The sequence below is a fragment of the Agelaius phoeniceus genome, chromosome 5 (assembly GCF_051311805.1).
Source record: "Agelaius phoeniceus isolate bAgePho1 chromosome 5, bAgePho1.hap1, whole genome shotgun sequence".
Lineage (NCBI taxonomy): Eukaryota > Metazoa > Chordata > Aves > Passeriformes > Icteridae > Agelaius > Agelaius phoeniceus.
The window spans coordinates 25,551,958-25,575,840 of record NC_135269.1 but is presented as its reverse complement, the minus strand read 5'-3'; the positions used below and the strand labels follow the sequence as shown (position 1 = coordinate 25,575,840).

The following is a 23,883-nucleotide window of genomic DNA, read 5'->3' as shown; positions in this document are numbered from 1 at the left end:
GCGATCGTGGGGTCGGCACACGCCTCGTGACAGAGTCACGTCTTGCACACACATTCGGTCACACCCCACTCAACCGCGCGATACTCACGGTTCATTTTCCCATGTGGATTTCTTCATGCACATCGATTTTTCCGAGTGAAAAAATACCCTCAGGCTTGGGGATCCCTCTGGATCATTCCGAGTTTTCCGAGAATTGGGCCCGTTTTATCCCTCTTTGGCTGTGGCTCTGGTTTCAGTTCTTGTCAATTTGATTGGTCTCACGGACTCCAATCCCGCTCAGACTACTGTAATCAACGGGGCGCCCTCCGGGTGGGAAAGGGGTCCCAAACCCCAATATCAAATCACGACAGGTTGTCACCAGATTGTTATAAATGATCAAATTGTGATACACCACCACCACCACTCCAAATTGGAGTATGTGTGTAATTGAAGAAAAGGAAATGAACAGTAAGAATTGCTTTGCCTTACTTGAGCCATCTAAAAGCTGGATTTCTAGTTAGAGCCAGTCATCTGGTCTCAGTTTATTGCCAATGGGTATAGATGGTAATTTCCAGAGAATTAATTCTGTGTATTTCTTACATTTATTATGCAATTAACTACTCCACAGATAAGTTCAGCTCTTTCCATTTCCTTGAAAAGGTTCTTAAACAACTAGTTCTAAACCGAAAAGGTCAAAGTTAAATGTGATTACAAACCACCTCCAAGGTATATGGGACAAAAATTTACTGCCTACTACAACTTTTCCTTCTTGTTTCTTTTGAGGTAATTGATCATTTTCATAATTTTGCAGCTGAGACTAGACATGCTTAGATTTACTTCAGTCATTTCTCTTCTTTATATGTCACAGGAATACAAAAATTATTTCTGTACCATGTTATAGGCAAGGTGTACGTGGATTTACTTTTGTGTTTCATTCACAGGAATAAACTTCAGTTGAATCTCTGCAGCTCTTAAAATAGAGCTGCCCTCTCTGAGGATTATTTGCTTGGTATTCTCTCAAGAAATACCACTTTCATCCATGACCAATTAACACTGCTTTAGGCATCAGAAAGCCTCAGAGGACATAAATGTATTGCCAGCTGCCCCAAGGGTGACATTATAACACTGTCAGGGATTAACTGAGTAAAAAACAACCTGATTCAGGCTCTGCTGAGTTGTGGCCACAATGGGAATTCCTAATTTTTAAGCTGGGTATCTGAGTATGTTATTGAAGTAGATGTCACTCAGAGCACAGTGGGTTTTATGAAAACATTGAAGATCTTTAAAAAGACCACAAAAGAGTAAAGTCCAGTACATACAATATGGTTAAAAAATTTAAAAAATAATTAAAAAAAAAATAGCTGCTGTGTATGTATTATCAGCAGCACTTGTTAATTTCTCCTGGGTTTGGTTTTGCAGTAGGTCTGGTCTCTAACACTTATATGGCCAGGACAGAATGACACGTTTTTTAAGTTTGGTTTTTGACAAAGGTTCTTCTCCATTTTAATTTAAAAATACAATGGGGTCTACTTGAACAGAAGAAGGCATTCATGCAGTAAAAGTAGCATCTGGCTCACCAGCTTTGCTTAACCTGGGACTTGTGCTGATTCACATGAAACTACTGGTGGGAAAGAATGCAGTAAAGTGTCATAATCCTCATATGGTGAAACCCATAGTTAGTTCACCATAAGGCACTGAAATATTTTCACAAACTGAGCTTAAGGTTCACCCCAATTGGTTCATCCTCATGCTGTCACACAGCTTGCTGTATTTGCTGGCTTGTGCATGCTACCGTAGACTGTTTGGGTGAAACCTGGACATCTGGCAAATAGTGGCAATCCCTCACCTTTCCTTTCAAGGCACTAGCTTGATGTGTGTGGGTGAACTAAATCAGTACCCTTTGTAGACTGCCTGTGACAGTGAAAGGAAGATGTTCCTCTGCCTCTGTATCCCTACATCACGAAAGAAGATACTACTGGGAAAGGGATTTGTGCCTTGCTTCATTTACCTTTTGTACAGTTCCAACTATGCTTTTTACTTCCTTCTCACTCTGAAGAGGGGAAAAACCCCAAATTTAGATCTACCTACACAAGTTCCATTTCCTTTATAAATATTGTAGAAGGAAAAACATTTCTCTTCCCTACACCTTGCTGTTATGCACACAGAGATGCTTCCTTGCAGTAACCATATTGGATAAACCACCTATTTCTCCATGCTCTCTCATAAACACTGCACTGCTGCTGGGCAGGGATCCTCAATCCCATTCATGCTTGCATCTGTTATTGTGTTCTCTCTTACCTCTGCCACCTCTACTGGTCCAGCAGTGTGGGACAGTGCTGAATGTAGAACACAGCTGACTTTTGGTCATCTGAGTTACACTTCAGACTGACTGTGATCAGGTCAACCCCAAATACCAGCCTAACCTGTACCTTGAGTAACATTTCCTGCTTTGACCCATGTAGCTTTTCAGAGAAGATACAGCTAGTTGAACATGATGTGCCCTAAACCAGATGTTTCATATCTAGTGTTATGGGAGGGAAAAACTCAGTGTTGCACTTCAACTAGAGAGAAGGGTATCTTTAAGCAAGGCTTGCTTAAAGAAGTGCTATTACCTGGTGTGCTGCCTGGTACAGCCCAGTACTGTGGCTTCACCTCCAACATGAGATCCATTTTGTCAGATTAGCATCCATCACATAACCAGATGCACAGGATCTCTTGATAACCCTTGACAAGTCTTGGAAGAACAAACTGTTTTGTTTGTCTTAAACTGCCTTTAAGACTCAAGGAAGTCACCTGCCTATTTACCCACCCTAGTGGTGAATAAGTGCTTGGGAAGTGAAAGAGGCCATGGCAGCACAGCATGTCTTCACATGCCCCCGGTGAAAATTATACCCACAAAAGCTGCCACTGCAATTTTAAGCTTGGAACATTTTCCTGATCTCTCATAGTTAATATTGTGGAATGTGTCAGCAGTGTTTGTAGTCATGACTGTAGGATGGAAAAGCTAGTCCATAATTTTTCTGCCCACTGTTTAAAAATACCGTATGTTCCTAATGTGGGATTTTCTTTTCCTTTCCATTGTCTTCTTTATATGGTCTGACTGAGGCGGGGGGATGTATTTTTAATGTTGTTTTATCATGGGAGGAGGTGTTTTTTGTTGTATTTATTTGGGGTTTGTCCATATTTTTCAGAGTTACTTCTACAACAATGACACTTTTAACTTCAACTACGCCCAAGCCAAAGCTGCAATGGGCAATTTTAGTGAAGCTGAAGAGGTATGTATTTATTTTCTTTGAAAAAAAAGCAATGGAAACATTTCCCCCATATTCCCCTTTTTCCTTCCTTTTCTTCACCCAGATCTTCATGTTGGTCGAAAATAAGCAGGTTCTGTGGAACATCTTCTTCCCCTTCTCAGGGGAACTGAAACTCTCAGTGAGCACTATTCAGAAAAGATTATCTTGCTAATCTTGTAATGTGAGGTATACAGGGAGTCATGCTGCTTGTGGTGCATCACAAGAGTGCTTGCAGCTACCTCTAATTGATCAAAGAATGGCCTCTTAATCAGATTTTCTACGCTTTGTCTGGGATCCCAGGCACTCTTTCTGTTCAGACTGAGTAGGGCATGCTAAATAAAAGACACTGAATGGTTAAGAGCTTCTAGGTGTCCCTAGAAATTTGTGGGTTTTTTTAAAAAAATCTTCCTCTGGGATATGTGGGAGGAAAAGAGGAAGTGCTCCAGTATCTTATTCAGCAGCATTCATATGCAGCTGGAAGAGATTAACTTCTACACCCAGTACTTTTTTATGTCTGTGTGCAGCAGAAACTTAATTACAACTAAAATATGCAAAAGCAAATAGCTATTATGAAGGTGGAAACAACATTTTCCACAAGACCAAAAAAGAAGACAAGCCACAAAAAAAAATCCTACAGCACATAGTCTAAAGTGAATCCTATAGGTTTGGTTGGTTTGGGGTTTATGTTTTGTTTTGTTTTTCCAGTCTTTCTAATTTTTTAACTATCCAGGTTTGTCAATAATAGAGCCCCCCAGGCTTTATAACTTGTCTCTCCCCCCCATACCTACCTTCCCATCCAGCACCCTCACCCCTTCATTTCTGTGACCCAAAATTGCATCTCTCTTTAAGAAAAGCATCCAAGACTGTAAGGAAGATGAATATCTGTTTGAATTCAACAAGCTTTCAATTCACTTAGCATCATGAAAATCTTTCAAAACTATGCTAGCAGGCTATGCTCATTCCTGAAACTCCATAAAAATGATAATGCTCTAAGTTTTAGCAGCAACTACACAACAAAGAAACACAAAGTTGTAAACTCCTGTTAATCTACATTTTTCCTCTTATGTTTTTTAGAAGCTGTTCTATAGAAACTTGTGTTATATAGGTGATGCATTTAAATACCAGAATTATATAATTACATTGATTCATCTGGCCTCATGTCTGATCTTGGGTCATGATGACAGTTCCATATAAAGCTCAGCCTTCCCCTGTGTCTCATAAACTTGTAAATCATCTACATATAGCACTTACGAAGTTATTTAAAAGCATACCTCCCTGGACATAATAAAATAAAACGTGATAAAGTGCTACTTACAGCAATAATGCTGCTTTCTTTTAATTTCTTCCCTATTACTCCTTCTCCTCCCCTTCTAAATTCGGGGATCAGGAATGTTTAAGCAATACAAATGTCAGTAATTTGTATAACTCACTGTTCCAGTACATGCATCTATTTCTATAAAGGTATTTTGATTTTCATCAGTAGCATCCAGTATAGTTACAAATATACTTGAGAGAGGCATAAATAGGTTTTTTTTTTCCTTTGAACAAAGCCAGAGTACATTTTAAAATGTATAACTTCCCCCACATATCCCTTTTTATGCAGAATGTAACAAACCTGTATTTGTTCAGTAAGGTACAAAAGATGAATGCTTTGCCTGAGAATCTTACTGAAACCAAAATGGTTAGAAATGGCTTATTGCAGACCTGGAATGATCTGACATGTATGGAAGGAAAGTCTCATCTACATGTGAAACTTGTAGTATTTCAAGAAGATGCTAATACAATTGCTTGCATTGCTTTCTAAACAAACACATTCCAAATAGCTTTTCCCACAGGCCCAGTGTTCTTTTGTGCTGTTTGTGCTGCATGGCCGCCCACTGGCGCTTGTTCAGGGCAGGCCGCACCCTCTGCACAGCTTGGTGTTCTGAAGCTGCACAAGTCCCCTGACAAACAGGGCACTGTGTGAATCCTCCACCTACTCCACACAGAGGGATGCCCCCTGCACTGCAATTGCATACCCAAACTCTTCTCATGACCAGTTGTTTGTGTGACTTAAACCTTATCTGTGTGTTGAAATGAGGAAGGTTTGCCTTCTGTTTGTTTAAAAGTACATGCGTGTATAATCTTTCCTTTTCCTTCTTCCTGCAGGTGTTCCTTTTGATCCAGAGTGAGAAGATAAAAAGTGATTTTGTTTACCTTAGCTGGCTGGCTCGCTGCTGTGAGTCACTTTACTTTCAGCATTGCGGAATACAGATCCTCCTCTATTGCGTCAGTCCTGGCAATCCACTCTCCTAATTGAATTTAATGTTGTAGGAGGATTCAGGACTATGAAAGTGAAAAGCTGATTGCACTAGTTATAGTGTGGGTGGTTATTGCACCTTTCATACCTCTGGCTTTTATAAGCAATTACTGCTTCAGTGCAATGCTGTTATAGTACTGTCAATGCAGCTTTGTCCTGACCAGTGACCCTTTTTCCTCTCAATTGTGTACTCAATTGCATGAGTGAAGACTTTCTGTCTTAAAACACTGAGTTACAACTCTAAAATGTTCCGAGTAAAATACAAAATAGAAGCATTCATACTGGGTCAGGCTCAAGGGTCTGTCTGCCTTCAAGGTTAGCCACTGTCAGATGTCTAGGGAAGAGAAGAGTCAGGCAAGCATACATGGTATTTTTCTTCCTACCATGTTACTCTACATGTTGTCCAAACTGCTGTGCCTGAGGGATATCCTTATAATCTCCAGCATGTGTTTTTCTTCCAAAAACTTTTAGAAGAGTTCTTTCCTTGAATTTCATTGAATCCAGGAAACTTTTGCCGTGTTTAATATTCTATAGCAAATCTTATTTACCAGTTTTTAAAACAGTGCAGAGTACACCTCAGTACAGAGACAGCTGCTGTGCCACATGCAAAATAATATAGAAGTGGGCTCTTCTGAGGACTCAAGTCTGAGACTCCCTGGGCTAATTTGTTTTCCTTACAGTGCCTCAATATAAAAATGTTTTCTTATCAAACCATTTTCAGCAGTTGTACCTGGAATGTAAATATGTATGTTTTGGGATGTTATGCCATATTTTAGATGTAGTAAACATCTCCTAATATGATCTTTCCAGACAGGCACATCACACATAGGGATGCCTATCTATGACTCTGTTTTAGGATGTGCCAGTTTATTTCCTTTTTAATTAAGCTGCAGTACCAGATTGTGTTTGTGAATGTTTTATTTGAATTTTTTATGGGAATGATGAATATAGTTATCTTTTTGTGTCAAGTATGTAAATTACTAACAGATCACATTATAATACATTAATGTCAGAGTATAATTAGGGATTGAGTATTAAACAATTCAATGCTGAAATATTTCCAAGGGGCAAAGTACAAGAGATGCATCCTTTTACATGACAGAATGTAAGATTTGTTTAGTATGATAGTACTATTTATACCAAATTCTTCTTGAAGGGAAAGTCAAAAAACCATTGGATTAGCACAGAACTGCATTGCTCTAGGTAGATTGGTGTTGGAAATTGAGAACTGGCTGTTTACCACTGTATGTGGTATTTGGAGCTGATGAGAGATAAATCCAATTTGATGTCTTGCTGCCTCCTAAATGAGAAGAATCTATAAATTCTGTGATTTGGTGTTATATGTTTGTTGTTGATTACCACCCATTCTACTTGCAATATAAGTATAGACGTAGTGGACACAGATAGAACAAGCTAAACAGTCTCTCTTTTGTAAAAACACAACAGTGATCCTTATGTGAATAGCCAGGTACTCTCAGAGCAGCTGTTAAGGCTTGAAAAATAAAGGAAAACTTACTTATATTTTCTTTTCTCCCAGTGTTTGAATGAACCTGGAATTATGAATACCAACCATAGATTCAAGAGAATGGCTTCTTATCACCAAGAAATAGAACCTTTGTGTTTAAACACCCTAGTAGAATTTCTACTCATCAAGATAGAAGATTCAGATTCATTTATTTCTAACTGTGATATTTAAAGACCAATGAAAAATTCTAGTCATATACACAAATTTAAAACCAGTGTGGGATCTAGAAATTTAGAAACATTTTTTTCTAGCAATGACAAGTTTTGTTATGCTTGGAGGGGCTTCAACCTCTGCCCTCTCCTTTTGATTTGTTATGAATTCATGGGAATTGAAGGTTTAGACTGACATGGGCACCAAGTATTAAAGACCTCAGTTTGGTGCCAATTAACTTTTTTTTGTCTGTAAGGACACATAATTCTAAATCTTACCATATAAATGGATTGCCATTTGTCCTGCATAAAAAACTTCTCTGATGCTTTCCATTCTATTCGTTAATCACATCTGAAATCATGAGAGTTGTTCTTGTTGCATATCTGTGAAATATAAATTAAGATGTAAACACTATAATTATTCCTTTTGACGCTGCTATTCTCTGCTGAATTGGCTGTTATCACTAGTAAGGCAGAAGATAAGGACGAGTTCCCCTTCCCAGCCTCATGCTCATGGCTGAGACATTTACACTAAACAAAGAAATACAGGAATATCTGTTCCACCTGCCACTGAATATTGTGCATAGCATATTCTTTTCACAATTCCAGCTTTTTCTTGTTATTGCAGATATTATGAATAAGAAACCACAGCTAGCCTGGAAGCTCTATCTGAAGATGGAAACATCAGGGGACTCCTTTAACCTATTGCAGCTCATTGCAAATGATTGTTACAAAGTGAGTTTTCTCTTTAGAGCTTGGTGTATAACATGTTAATTCAGTGATTGTATCAACAGTCATTTTTTGATAGTTTTTATCATTGTCATCACTAGTGAATTTTCTGTTGTAATGGCAGGATGTCTAATAATGTGAATGAGTTGGCAAGGATTAGTCAGTATTTTAACCTACAGGCCTTCTTGGTAGAGAACCCATTGATTACACTGTTGGTAAATTACTGCATGCTTGAGCTATCAATAATGATAACACTTGCTTCTCCTACTAGGGATTCATTATGGGTAGAAAGGACAAAAAACTTTAAAAGAAAAAAAATCTAGCATAGATTCAGCAAGATGCCTCATGCTTCATGCTGCTTTTTTTTTTTTTTTTTTTTCAGGACAGTATTGTTTTCCTTACAGTTTGCAATGGGAGTTACTCTTTGTGATCTCAAAAGCAATATTCTAAAACTGAAAGAATTATCCCTTGTACTTCTTTCAACTACTCAGTTACCATCTCACCCTAAAAGTCTAGTTGCTCAAGCAAGTGACTATGCCTCTGGTGTTTCCCATAACTGCAATTTGTGAAAGCAGGTTGACAATCAGACCTCATGTAAAATCTCTCTCTAGATCATTTAAAGTCTCACTTAAATCAGTTGATTGCTTTGTCTAAATTCTTTTCAAAACCTTCTTGTCCTGAAGAGGAGAAGTAGCTCCATATTTTGGATTTATCTAGAGCTCTTAAAAGCTGCATATATAGAGCTAAATTTTTCAGCCTAATTATATGTCTACATATGGCCATAAATGACTGCTCCAAAGTTGTTACTTTAGTAATATAATTTGTCTTTCTACACTAGCAGCCATTTTACCTCTTGAACTAAATAGCAAGGTCCATGTTGTTTGATTTTCTGTGGCATTTTTCGGTTGTTTCTGAAACATTACATTATATTGGAGATCCACAGACAGTGCCAGAGATGTGACTTAAGAAGGCAGTTGCATTAGGCTTTGTTCAATGGAAAACAGAATGAACATGAATGGAACAAGGTCAGCAGTGTCCTGAGAGGTGGTGTAGCTGGATGCCTGGTTGCTGTGCTGATAGAAATTGGTCAGTGAGGAAGTTGGCACACAGTATTTCATGTTAATTTCTTGATGCTTTTTATGCAATAGTCCATCTTGTCCATATGGGGAACAGCACATGACTTGGGGTGAAGCATTTCCTAGATTTATGTCAGATAGAAGGAGAACATTAAACCTGTACTTGCTTAGTGGAACTAGATCAGATACTAATTTGGATAGATCAGTACTCTAATTTTTCTTCTTCTTTTGACGCATCTGGTAGTGTTCATACTCACTATCTTAACTTCCCATACATTGAAGTGTTTGCCCGTCACCAGTGGTTAAAATCAACATTTATGTGAAGAAATGAGAATTATTACTCATCCTGTAGTACCAGTGTTTCTCTGACTAAGGTTTCCAAATGTAGCTCCCACAGCCTGCACTTTTTTCTCTTCAGGCTTCCAGCTACCAAAGGACAGGAGGTTGTGCTCAGTCTACCTTCTGTGATCTTTCATGGGAAAATGCTAGTCACAAACAACATTGCCCTTCAGGCTTGCTCAAGTGGAGAGCACTCATACAGCCCACATGAGATGTGCTATGCTGACTTCAAAAGCCACAGTTAATCTGGTCACTCCTTTTGCATTGACTGTTGCCAAGCAACTTGCTCCTGGTTCCCAATTACAAGTAGAGAACCTAAGGCAGAAAAAAGATAGGGCACACATAGGGATTTTCCTATGCTAAGGAAAATTTTGGATTATAGAGTCACTGAATCTTCTTTTGTACTGTATTGTAACAGTGAAGAAAAAAGATTAAGTTAAACTCAGAAGATAAACAAATATGTGGCCATGTCTACATGAGGAAATGTGGTTTCATTTTCAAATGTCTGGACTAGTTGGAGGTTGATATTCTGTCAAGGGTTTTGGTATAGTTGGTACGACACTAGATAAGGGCACCTCAAAAAAAGATGTTGTAATACCACCTCTTTCCCATTTCTTTAACTGCAGTGTCCCTGTTCTGTGTCACTTGCTGCCTGCAGAAAAACAGGGAAATGCACTTTGCTTCTACAGCTTACTGCTGATTTCAGAAAACTGGGTTCTGTGTTTTTAATCCCCTTCTGAAAGGTGGTCAGGAATAATGTTTCACTTTCTGTGCAGATGCGTCAGTTTTACTATTCAGCCAAAGCCTTTGATATTCTGGAGAGACTGGATAATAATCCTGAATACTGGGAAGGCAAGAGAGGTGCTTGTGTGGGTGTATTTCAAATGATTTTAGCTGGACGAGAAGCAAAGTGAGTATTCTGTGTTGTATCTGAATTTATATTGCTCTTTTCCTATTTTCAGCTAGCTATAAACCAGAATTATAATCTCAGCTTTAGGACTACATATCACCTTCCAATCTTCTATTGAGCTTTCAGAGAATAGACATTCCATCCAGATGCTCCATATGCAGTCTTCAGCTGGAAGTCTATCTTCCACACCAACAATTATAGAATATATGGTAGAGAATAATATATGAGCAAGTGCCGTGGACTATAAAATACCAAAATACTTTAGTCATCAGCACTCAGGAAAAGCTAGGTTATAAGTGTAGTAGTATGTTCATGAACTGGGGGAAAACAACATCATTTCATCTTGATGGTGTAAGAATGGAAAACTATCACGTGACATTTTAAAATGCATAGAACAGAACTAAGGGAACATTTACTCAGCACTGTAGGAAGGACATGATTTCTCTAAACAAAGAGTAGATGAGACTGTGCTTTCATTAAAATTTACCTTCTGAAGACACTGACCGTGTCACACAAATATACTTACTTGATGAAAGCTTAAAGGAAATCATCTGTGTTACTGATAATTTTGTTTTCGGCCCATTTCACTGGATGGGGGAATGAGAGAGAGTAGTGAAGCTGTATTTAAGAACTGCTCCCTTGTGAATATTCTGCTGTGATGCCAGATGGCCTTTGTCTTCTGGCCAAAGTTGCTGTTTCCTATATGACTGGTAGGTGTGTATCTTGGCTTCTACACCTTCCTTCTATTCACTTCTCTGCTGGAATAATCTCATTAACTACTATACCTTTCAAGTGTCCTTTTAACAATCACTGCAGCAGATGCAGTAAAATACACATAACTTGCCTGTTTTTCAAAGTATGCAATTAAGTTCTTATTGTAAACTAAATGGCAAGCTGCAGCAGGATTTATATAGGTTTAATAGTAATAGGTTTATTCTATTAGGAATGTTGATTTCCATGTTATTTGTGTTTATGTGTATTGTGTTATGTGTAAAGTGCTTTGGCAGCATTAAGCTAGATGTTGCCATACTAAAGACTAGCAAATAACATTAAAGATTTTTTTTTAAGTTTGGTTTGTTCTGGGGAACAATTTTGCAAGAGTGAGGGTATGTATACAAATACACACATATGCAGACACTAAACTAATTACATGTTCATGATTTTATTTTTTAACTTATCATTTCTTTACAATTGTATACAAGACTTTTTTGTTGATCGCTTTTTTTGTCTCTGGGATTGCATCTATCGTGCATTTTAACCTATTCCAGCACTGTAGATGAATGGACCTCTCTGTCTCAGAGAACCTATGTTTTGTGAAATAGTTTGATGTGAGCAGTTTATTGTATCAGTTGAGTCTAACCCTCACTTAAATCTTCACTTTTCACCCTTGTAGAGAGACTCTGCGGGAAGTTCTGCACCTTCTGAAGAGCACTGGTAATTCTCAAGTAGAGTACATTGTTCGCGTCATGAAAAAGTGGGCCAAGGAGAACAGAGTCCCTGTTTGAGTCAGTGTCACAAAATGAACCAGGTCAGTTGCTACTGTATGTCTGGCTGGAAGACAAAGGTCTTGGTTTCTCCTGTGCATTCTGGGTATCTCCGTCCTTGCAGAACTTTAGGCATTCAAGCAGGTTGACCCAGCTGAGGAAGAATGTCCTGCAGCGAGATTCAAAACATACAGCAACTTTATTGGCATTTTTTCTGTTGTACCACTCTATTCCTGAGAGATTTTTTAATAGTAGTTCCAACTGTCTAAAAAATCAAGGTGCTCCTCAAATATTCCTCCACAAAAGTTACTGAACTGCATGGTGGGTTTTTTCCCCAGCAAGCCTTTTGGCCTCTGGAGAAGAACAATTTGTTACATGACTCAGACAAACCTACTTTAGCAAGTGATGGAGTGAGGCAAATAGAGATGGTGACAGTGATACCATTAGGCACTGCTAGGGGGTATCAGATAATACAAAAGGCTTAGCATAGAATCATATGATCATAAAATGGTTTGGGTTGGAAGGAACATTAAAGATCACCTAGTTGATGGGCTGCCATGGGCAGGTACCTGCCATGGGCAGGTACAGCTTTCAGACAGTTTTTTTTACTCAGAGCTCAGGTTCCTCAATACTTTATCCAACCTGGCCTTGAACAGTTCAAGGGGTGGGCCATCTACAACTGCTCTGGGTAACTTGTTCCAGTGCCTCACCACCCTCACAGTAAAGAATTTCTTCCTGATACCTAAGCTAAACATAATCTCAGTTTGACACCGTTCCCTCTTATCCTGTCATTACATGCCCTTGTGAAAGGTCTTTCTTCTTTAGGACTTTCAAAGATTATCTATCTGGGTATTCTGAGGAGTATCCTTTTCTGGATGAATTTCAATTCAATATATATATATATATATTGAATTTCAATTCAATATATCTACCAATACCCTAATTTGTTTTTTTTTTTTTTTGTCTGTAAGGATTGTTTTCTCTCTTATCATCTTTTTCAGAGCATGGAGACTTATTTGACTGATGGAATTGTTCAATCTCACTTTGAAATTTAACACTCAGAACATTTCTTCATGTTAATATAGTTCACATGAGAACTTTAGCAATCTGATGGATAAAAAGATCTTTTGAATTATTTTGTTCAGCATTTACCACTGTCATGAGCAATATATTCATTATACTTATGGATTTATTATACTGTCCTGTTTTTTTAAGGAGAACAGTTCAGGGAATACATAATTCTAAAAGAAGGCAACAGTTGTAACAAAATTGTCTTATACATTTGATAGTAAAAGCATTTGTATATTATTTGTAAAAGAAAACTTTACATTTTATAAATTTGTAAAATACTTAAGTATTTTTTTATCTTTTGAGGGGAATTGAGAATACCATATTCCCTACTGTCTGTGCATTGATTAAAGCTCTTATTTGAATCTACAGTTGAATGTCTGATTGGTCTGTGTTGCTTCACATTGCAGAAGTTGAAATAGCGTATTCATTTTGCTGTGGAAGAGGGCAGGTTTGTGGCTGATTGTTAAGTGCATGTTCATTAATCAGTGAGAGACAGGCCAATGGCCTTGGTCCTGATCTTATAGTAGTTTGCTGAAACTAAGGCAGCTGGATGTATGTGGAACATGCACACCTTTCTGCCATATAATGTGTCTGGTTTTACTGCTTTAAGCAAAAATGTGGGTATCATTGTTCAGGTGTCTAGAAGTACATTGATAGTTGTGGTTACTTGCACTTAAATCTAGAAACTGATCCATCGCACTAGCAACAATGAGCCTTTCAGCAGGGCCAATGTTACACTCATTCAAAAGAGGTGTGAAAGGAGCAGTATTTTCACTGAAAGTAGTTACAAAACACTTCACTCATGAACAGCATTTTTCTTTTCCATCTCAGTTTAATTAACTTGGAAACAGATTGGGAATACAATTATGAATCTTGGTACAAAGCTTCAAAAAATCATGTTGGTGACTTTGTAGCAGATGTTAAATGCATCTAATTACTCCCTTTATTGAAGCTTAACCTGCAGGAGAGCTGAAGAGCATCCAAATCCATTACAGACCATTTTACATGTTGGTTGAATCTTCTGAAATAAGTGTGATGGTTTTGCAGCATAAGGGCTTGGGGGCCAATTTTAATTTCTCTTGTCTGTGACAAGAAGTTTTAATGCAGAAGGGAAGAAGTTTGGTTTTTAAACTCACCTTATTTACTGTAGCCATAATGTCATATTTGATATGCTAAATAACGTGGGGTTTAGCACAGCGCATTTTATTGACTGGCAATAAAGCTTTTATCATTTAAGATAAAACGGGACTGCAGGGCTTTGCCTTGAGCAGTGATGAAATAAGGTATTTTACATCCTGTCTTACCATTTTTAGGTCTCGGTAATAGAACAGATATGTAGGTACTAGTAAAATGCAGAACAAGAAAAGTACTGAAATACTGGTGTTTATAGAAATACATCTAGAATGTGTCTTCCATTGTTTAATCTGAGGTCATATTCAAAGAACAGAGATGAGAAGTTGCCTTAGCTGATACAGAAATGAAAGGTAGTAAAGAATAGATAAAATTTCATCCCTGTCCATTTCCATATTTCCCTAAATTGTGGAAATTTAAGGAGTCGAGGTACTCTAAATAGGATGGCTAGGAGTGAAGGCAAATGACCTATTGAGCAAGCAGGCAGTGAAGAATGCATGTGAAGAGTCAGTGAAATGGGTAAATTTATTGGGTCAGGAGTAAGTGAATATAAAATTGAAACAGTGGCATTTCAGATAATGTAATGAAAGGAAGACTAAAGCAGAAAGAAATTGCTGCATCATTATAATTTCAAGGAAGAATATGGAAATTAGAGTTATACTCCGAATAAGCATCTGATTCTGGAAAAATAAGTTACAGAGAATGCACAGAAGCTGCTCTGCTAGCAATCATAGCATTAATAGTCACTAGTAGAGAAAGCCAAACCCCAAATAACATGTAACTGCTTTTAGTTGAGTGCTGACCCATTCCTGATGGATAAGAAAGTCAACCTTGAATTAAACTTGTTAATACCTGAACAACAGCTATGACAGTAACACCTAAGTGAATTAAACTGGAGGTGACAAGTTCACTGTGAAAGAAAAGTCATGTCACATTATAGCTCTGGACTGTAGCAGGCATTTAGGTTTATGTGGTTCCCTCAGCTGCAAGCTGGCTCATTGATCTTCATAAGAAAGCTGTCTGAGTGTGAATGAGGAGCTTGGCTAGTAGGCAGTCAGACACAAAGTAAACAATTACCTAAATGGCTGCTGCTATTTGTAGCTTCACTATGTGGGAGCTATACATGCATTGAAGAAAACATCTAGATTTTGCCCACTGCTTTACTCTTTGACCATTTTTCCTCTGTATTATCTCCAGAAGTAACTTCCACTCACTCTTTTTGAAGTTTCATTTCCAAATTTCCCTCTTCTCTTCCAGTCTATGACATGGTGATTGAATAAGCAGACAATGGCATGAAAGTGTTACCAATAACATTAAAATCAAGTCATTAATCAAGTGATAGATAAGCCGGCCTAAGACTATGTAGTGCAAGATGGTAGATTTCACCAGTGTTGAATCCAATAACTAACTCGACTTACCATAAAATATTTGCCAGAAAAACTTAAGAGTGTTAATTTGAAGATGGACAATGAAAAATCCATAGTTTTATTTTGAAATTTATTCAAATGGTTTATCATATTTGCTTTTTTAGAAATTGTACCTTAATTCTAAATTCAACTTGTTTAGCTTTGTTTTCTCATAGTCAGTTCTTCCAATGTTCATCATTGCTGTTAACCATTAAAGCCCGGCATTCTTTAGTTTGGTTTGGTTTTTTTGTGGTTTTCTTTGGAGTTCTTTTTTGTCTTTTAAAGTGCAGCAAGTCAATTCTTGTTTGTATGAAAGACAGATTCCCCTGTAAAGGTGTCTTGCTGGCTGGAACATTGGCAGTTGGTTTGCCAACAGATTTTTTTTGAAAACATGGCTGCTTAGCACTGGACAAAATTTATCTCTGTATGTAACATTAGAATATGCTTCTCCATAGAGCTGCTTGCTATTCTTCTGCAGAGGTACTCAAAGACTGCATTCACCCTTTTGGCCATATTATCACAGGGGAGCCTTGCACTAAACTGGTTCTTAGCTGGGACATGATAGCTAGGATTTTTCCAGAATTGGTATTTTCCAGAATACAGTCTATCCTTTGGAAGAGACAGCCTACCTTTTGTTCTACAAAAATACATTTTGTTCAAATTGGCTTAGTTTTCCACCTTACGCAGATCACTCTGCATGACTGCTTATCCCCACTAATTACTAGTTTGTTTTTCTGGAGCTATTTATTAGCACGGTTTTACAGCTATATCTGAGTCATCAAGGGGTTTGTTGGATCCTCCATACTTGCAGGATCCCCAAGACATTGTTATTGATGACTGATGGCTGCTTTTCATCATTTATCATTCTCAACTTATTTAACATGTACCTTTCAGATATGGTATTATGCTATTTTTTAAAATTAGGTATATGACATCAGAAATGTATGCATTGCACTTGCAGGAACTGCAGCACTGTTATATTCAGCTAAACTTGTAAAAGATCCATGTCATAGGAGGTATTTCCCATTCATTCTTTATTAAAGAAGCCTTTCAGCATCCCAGAGAGACTAATAGAGTCCAGTTGCTCAAGTCCTTCTGCATAATTTGAAACAACTCTTTTTTTGACCCTGCAATCACATTTAGGCACACACTAAAAGGTTACCTTTGACTTCGTAGAGTTTAAGCTTTCATTTGGAACAAATAAAGCAGGCATTTCACATCTCTGGGCAAGGGACAGCTCCTAAATTCCTGATAGGTCTTGCTTAATTGATGAATTACATTAGCATCTATTTATAGATTTAAAAACAAAAGTAATGTCTATATTTAGTAAGAGCTGTGACTTTTGATAAGACACAGTGACACAGTGTATTCTTCAAATAAAAAGAGAACTTCTGTTTCAATTCATGTTTACATGCTTGAATTGTGCTTAGTTGTTTCACATGGTATTATTCTTAGTAATTCTTGAGAAGAATTTAAAATAATGCAGTAAAATAAATAATGGTCTTTAATATGCTTTTACAATAGACCTTCAAGACTATGGGTCTCCAGTTATTTGAACAGGAAATATGCTGTCTCATAGTTTGTAGTGATTCTCAGATACAGCTAAATCAAACTAAAAAGTGGGATACTACGTATGCTGTTCCATGAACCTAGGAATTGCATTGAGTTTTTTGCAGTCCTTAAACCACACCTTAAGCTGGTCCTTAACTGGAGATGAGTAATAAGCCTTAGACTCCACCTTGATCACTGTAAGAAACTTCCATGTGGTCAGTTCTGTGGAAAAAACCACACACAACAGTTCAGAATTATAAAAGGTAACTTTTTAAGAACACATATAATAATGTTGACATGTTTACATCATGTAGTAAAGAACCATGCTCCAATTCCAAGAGCTCTAATTCCAACATTATTGTAACAGCTACAATTTTCTTGGATGATTTTGTCCTTCTTAAGCATGATGGGATCATTATGCATGTCTACTCTAAAGCTATTTGTACTCTTTTTCTTGCCTTACATTAATGGGTGAGGCCATTATATGGGGAGCCATTATGTGACAAAACTCAGTGTCTTATTTTGCAGAGCTGTTGAATTTACTCAGATCACATGAGTGATTCATCTGTCTCATGAATCCATGTGTGAAAGCTGTCTCTAAGAAACTGTTACAAAAATTAAATTACAAAACCTGATAAACCAAGTCATAAACTGCCTGGTATATTCCCATATGGATCATTATCTATCCTAACGTTTTCATTCTACCAGTTCAGTATTACTTTTGTCTGACTTATTCATGATGCCACATGTGCTGAACTTAGTCATTACTGAACAAACTGAGAAGCTGTCTATATAAAATTGTGGTGGTTTTCCCCACCATTTAAAGGCATAAGAGCTATTTTCTGGTCACAGCAAAGTAATTTCTGAGGCAAGCTTTACAAGACTCCTGACTCAGTTTAGCCAGTTGTTCTCAAGCAGGTTTTATCACTTTTCATTCTGCACATCCTAGTTCCCTACTGAGTGTTTTCCCTTCCTGTCTCCCCATTAATGTGATGGCCTTACAGGACTACTGGACTACTGTAAAGTACTGATGCTTTCCACTTCTCTCTTCCTCCCCTTGCACCACCTCTGAGCATGATTTGCATCACTCCCAATTCACAGGCATTCAAGGCAAGATATTTTCAGATTTGTTAAAACGCTAAGTCCTGTTGTTAAAAACAAGAGCAGGCTCCTTGTACTAAAGTGATTTCAGCATTTATTATAAGAAAAAGAAAAGCCTGATGCTAGGGGGCCCGCGGGCCGAGCAGGAGCATTCCCGTCTAGCATGCTTCAACGCCGGCGCTGGCTCTTATTGAGCAGCGATGTCCTCGGTGGAGCGGCAAGCATTCAGTAGGTCAGAAGCCCCTCTTTATCCTGTTTTTTGTCCCTTTGGATTAGTTTCTTTTTGGATCCTTCATTTGCATGAAGGTTTAAGGGGCTTGATTGGCCCATGACAATTCTGTCCAGGCTGGCTCGTTTCGCTTTGGGTGGGGCACTTTACTTAGGTGTATTATGGTAGGTTGAGTAAGGTGTTTCTTATAACTACCCTTTTAAACCCCTTTTACCATAACCAAACTAACAGTACATGCTTAACAATCTGTCAACTATTTTACAACAGTTTCTAACCTATTTTTAACACTGTGGAAGACTAAAAGTCAACATGACACTAAGAATAACTCAGTCTCTTAAAACAGTGAGGAGGTGTTCAGATAAGAGTAGACTGTACTATTATTTACCAATGTCAGGGGCAATTCTTTTAAGGTCAGAAAAATGAAATCTGAAATAGAAATGTTATACAGAAAATGTAGTTTGTTTTCACAGGCATTTTGGGTATGTATCATCCAGTCTGTTCTTAAAATCACCACTTCTATTGCTGCTATTCTACACTTGTTTTAATATGCTCCAAAAACTTCACATCATGTCTTTTGAAAATCCAACTTGAGGTGGAAAAAAAATAGTTTTAAAGAATTTCATTTGTCTATTTAAATTATTCATGTATGAAAAGTCGTTTTTCATATGTAATTTTTCAGATGCTATTTTTAATACTGTGGCAAATCAAAAGCAGCTTTGTGTTGAATCTGCAAGTTTGGTATGTAGTTAATTCTCAGTGATAAATATGAGCTTTGCTTTTTTGAAGGCAGTTTGGCTTGGAAATAAAATCGTGGAAGTATGAAAATGCTGAACTGCACATGCAAAGTATGCTTCTGACTATTCTGATCATAAGCTTGTATGAATGTTAAAAATGTAGTAATTTGTTTATGCAATCACTCTCAGCTGTCTGTGATAATGTGCACTTACCTAGGTGTGGAACTTACATCAGTAAAAACAGTTTCCAAAGTGCTGAGAGGCATTGAAAAACTTGGGTAGGAAATTGGAGTTTTGGTAAAACCAGCTTGAAAGTGAAAGGAGAAACAAAAAAGAAAAATATTTCTTCAAGGTCACAGCAAATATTATGTTGTATGTCTTAATAACTTTTAGAAGGTTGCTTTGCCATCTACATATATGCCATCTACATGAAATTCTCCTTTTTGGAAGGATGATCATTGCATGACAGGTGTTGCCTGAACAGTAACTATAATAATTTAAAATATATTACAGTATTTAATAAAAATAGGTTTCCTATAATTATCACAATATTTATATTTCACTAAAAACTAGGAAATAGCACCATGGCAATTGACCAAGGCTTCTTTAGCCAGCACTCTGCCTGAGTCCACTCTAAAGGATGCCAAGAGTGTTCGTCTTCTCCTAGGTCAGCACCCACAAAAGAGACCCTGAGAGGGCAAATCTGTGGCACATTACCTTTTGTACTTCTGAGAATTACCTCCAGACCCTTTTAGTTCATTAAACAGCATTACTACTGCTTTAAGTGTAGAAATTGCAATTCACACTGAGAAGTCCCTACCTGGCTAGTCTTTCTTTCTCGTTTTACAGGTGGGTGGCACAGCTACAGGAAATCATGACTCATATTCTTGTGTGGCTTTCATTGCTATTGGGAGAATAAAACCGGCAGACAACAATGCAGAGATAAGACAATAACCTGACTCCAAAGTTTCAGACAGCCTGTTAATCTTCGGCTGCCTCCAGGGGTGCTGGCCTGATGGAACAGGCTTTTCATCGGAGATAAGCATCCCGTGCCACAAATATCTTTAAAGAAATAGTGCAAATGAGGAAAAAGTGGGGGAGAACTCCCCAGAGCACATAATCCCTCACAACCTCTGTAAACGTCTAGGTGTTTTTACACTTTCAAATGAGCAGGTGTGAATCATAAAAGAGCTACCATTAAAGCAGTCTGCGCTTTTCAAAGACAGCTCCTCTTCAGCTTTAAATTCTGCTTAGGTACAGTTTAAGTGATTGTCACAATCAACATGTAACAGGCAGATGCTCCTCAGTTTAAGTTTCTTTGTCAGTTCATTGAAGTCTGCTGCCTTTCTATATGCTTGTATTTTTAAGGAAAGTGTGTGTGTGCCCACGCATATTACTGGGTACTCCTCTACAAAATCCCTTCTGTGTTTATTTCTGATTAATTTTCTTGCTCTTCTTTCTATCTACAAAAAAAAAAAAAAATCTAGGATTTCAACGAAAAGGTTATTTTAAAGACCTATTGAATCGTTCAGGTTGAAAATTACAAGTTTAAGTTCATTGAATCCAACCATTTGCTCAGCAGTACCCTAGCCACCACTAAGCCATGTCCCTAAATGCCACATCTACGTAGCCCTTAAATACCCCCAGGGAGTGTAAGCCAACCACTTCCCTGGGTGGCCTGTTCCATTGCTTGACAACCCTTTTGATTAAGAAATTTTTCCTAATATCCAATTGAAACCCCCTTTGGTGCAATTTGAGGTCAACTTTTTCTTGTCCTATTGCTTGTTATTTTGGTAATTCAGTGGCTTTAATTTTCTTGTGATCACTTAGAAGGTAACTAATTTTTCCCCTGTTTTTTCTTCCTTCTTAGAAAAGTAAAGAATAAACCTGCAAAGAGGAATTTCCTAGGGATCCACTGCTTGGCAGAGAAAACATCTCAAGGGCTGACATCCCCAAATTAATGTCATTTAAGACAGAGTTCACACACCACCTGGAATCATTACTACTATAGAAGTTTACAGCTTATTTGTCATAACTCTACTGAGCTCACCCTTAGCACTAGGACAAAAGTTGCATGCTTGCTCCAGCAAGAAATCTTGACACCAGAAGCAGAAACAATTCTTAACAAGTAAAAAATAAGAAGTAACTAGAAAAGGGTTCTTATCTTGTTAGTTACAATTGATTTTGCTACTGTTACCCAAAGGAACAACTGACCCATATTCTGCTTGGTAAATGCACCTACTTAAGAGCTGATGTTTAATGTCTTAATATTTCATCTTCTCTCCAGGCTCAAAAGATGTTCCCACAACTTCTCCAAGCAGCTTGCTCTTCCTTGACAAGGATGCAATTCTTCTTTCCTTTTTCTCTCTCTGCTTTTTCTTCCTAACTTGCAACTCCATCTAAATGAAGCTCCTGAGGCTTTGAATTTTCTCTGAAGTTTCTCTAAGTCAACAGTCTTATCCTATGTATTAGCTTAAAGAATGTTACAATGTTCTGTAGGCCATAAAAATCACCAGTCATTCAGAACTTGTGTCAGCTTTAAATTTCTCATTGAGAAAATTCTTCTGAACAGCAGGGATGATAACACCCTCACCTTTGGTTGAGGAACTCACACTACCATGACACATCCCTTCCTGTAAATCCCTTGACTTCTTTCACTTGATGACTTGCCCTGATTTCTAGCTTAAGTGAGATAAAAGCCAACATTTTTTTTCCCATCAGCTACCTCTGAGATACACAGTCATGCTATTTATGTTGTTCTGGCACAAAACATGGTGTTGGAAGACCAACTCCTCATCTCAGCAAGTGAGCAAAAGATGCACCTAAATCCACTTCTAGGGGTAAAAAGTGCTGTGCTTCCAGTTAGAGGAACAGTAACTACTTGTTGCATAAAAATTGTTACCATTTTTAAAACTTCCTACTGCCGTTGAAACCTTGCATTTTTGTCAATTTGTTCAAAGCATTTCTTAAAGCTCTGGAGAGGAGTTCAGTGTCTCTTGGGCTCAAATTCTCCAGTAAGTGGGGCTTGAGCAATTCACAGGGAGCAAATAAAAACATATGGGATAAAGTTCATTATCACAGTTCCTCTGCCTTGAAATTGTGACAAATTAATACTACTGCCCCATCAAAGGAGATCCTAATTACCTGAAGCTAATGCACACAGCCTTCCTAGAGTGAATGTGGCATTTCTCTACCTGCCTACAGTCCTTCCAAACAGTTTACCTCACTGAAAAGTGTACTTCAGACTTCTCAAGGATGTGGCAGTGCTGCTGATAACAGCTCTTAAATACACATTCCTGAGGAAAGAAAGCTAGAGGTATATTCTTCTGGAAACAGTATTTTTACTTAAAAGAACAACAATAATAAAAATATGAGGGGGCAGGATCCTGCAGATAAATCAGTTTTCTGAATGGTATGAAAGGCATTGGTGTTTCATTTTGGAAAAAAAGCAAGTGGTTTATTTCTTGATTCTGGGTCTAGCAGGGAGCAACTTAGTAAAGCTATAAGAGAAAAGAGAAATTAAAAAAAACCACAGAGTTTAGAAATCCTCATTAAACAGTAAACCAGCAACCATATTGTTGGTGCAGTGGATTCTTGTGATGCAGCAGCAGTTCTAGTAAAAGCTACATAAACACCAACCAACCTGCAGGCTGTATCATCTCCTGACACAGAAATAGAAGCTGCAGCTGCTGTGGCAGCAGTTCCAGTGAAAGGACCACAAGGATCAACAAGATGTGTGGTTGGACCATAAGAAATCAAGGATATAGTGAGGAAGCAGCTCATGGTAAATGAGGATATTCTCTCTCTGTCTTGGAGACTTTTGAGCAGTGGAGATGTGACTGCCACTGTTATGAGCTGGCTGCCACTACAGCTGTTACCTCTAATGTAGCTCGCAGTGCTCACCTTAAGGAAAGGAGAGAACAAACTGCCATCCCATGCCACCTAAGCTTATTATGTAGTAATAGCCTTTGAAGCTGAAAACAAGCTCCTTGGAGACAGATATAATTGATGATAAGGACAGCTCTGCTTTCTGGTGTGACCCTGGGCCTGCTGCTGTGGGGTGTCCAGCCCAGAGGAAGCCAGAAAATGGCTTCCATGAGGTCCAGGAGAACAGTGACCACTGGTCTGTAATGAAACAGGGTACAGCTCTGTACAGCTCTACCACAACCAACACAGCCCAAAAACATGAGAGTGCTGCAGACAGGGAAGCCAGTCCAAAGCAGAGCAGGAGGATCCAACCTGCACCAAAGTAGAGGCCTCTGCAGTTTGCTGGTCTGTCTCTGTTGTTTTCTGTATTTGAAACTTAAGTCAGGTCAACAAACTGCTGCTCACTGATGTGGCTGTAGCATCTGTAGTTCCAAGCATCCACTTTGTCTGATCTACTCATACTGGTTTTCACCAGTGAAATAAAAAGCTGTTTCAGTATCACCTCTCTTTGTGTAGTTGTTAAATTTTTTAAAACTCTTAATGTGCCTCTCAGTGTCCTTCATATAACATACAAAGGGAAGGAATCTGTATTCAATGTTGGACTATTTAACATGGCCATATCCTGAGAGAAAGCAAAGTAACTGGCAGCACATCTCTAGTTACTTTTTAAAAATGATACTTGTTAAATTTGGTGTTGCACTGACAAGGGCAGCACATTATACTATGTACAGACAGTACCTGAGATGAAGCTTAATGACAAAGAACAAAACAGGTAGGAAAACAGAATAAAAAGTATGGATAAATTACAAATCTGACTCCTACTGAATGTGTTTGAAATGGTACAAGCCTGGAACTCTTATGGTGTATTTAAAACCAAATTCCTTGAGGTTATGATCTAGTGAATTTGGTTGTTTTCTTTTCCAAATGGTTCTAGTATGTCAGACCAAATG

At 38.0% G+C, this 23,883-nt stretch overlaps 1 protein-coding gene across 6 annotated transcripts in view; it reads left to right on the top strand.

Annotated features, from left to right (window-relative positions):
* Nucleotides 1–23,497, top strand: part of IFT56 (intraflagellar transport 56) — a 66,693-nt gene extending 43,196 nt beyond the window's left edge. The window contains exons 14-19 of one of the 6 annotated variants that reach the window (XM_077178653.1): nt 3,171–3,254; nt 5,421–5,490; nt 7,874–7,980; nt 10,166–10,299; nt 11,693–11,827; nt 21,294–23,497. In XM_077178653.1, coding sequence (XP_077034768.1) covers nt 3,171–3,254; nt 5,421–5,490; nt 7,874–7,980; nt 10,166–10,299; nt 11,693–11,804 — 507 coding nt within the window. In that variant the 3' untranslated portion in view covers nt 11,805–11,827; nt 21,294–23,497. Of the gene's footprint in view, nt 1–3,170; nt 3,255–5,420; nt 5,491–7,873; nt 7,981–10,165; nt 10,300–11,692; nt 12,742–12,784; nt 13,223–19,855; nt 20,823–20,876; nt 21,235–21,293 lie in introns of those variants that run through there. The other 5 variants (XM_077178650.1, XM_077178651.1, XM_054631534.2 and 2 more) reach the window with 5 other exon arrangements.
* Nucleotides 23,498–23,883: the final 386 nt, after the last annotated feature.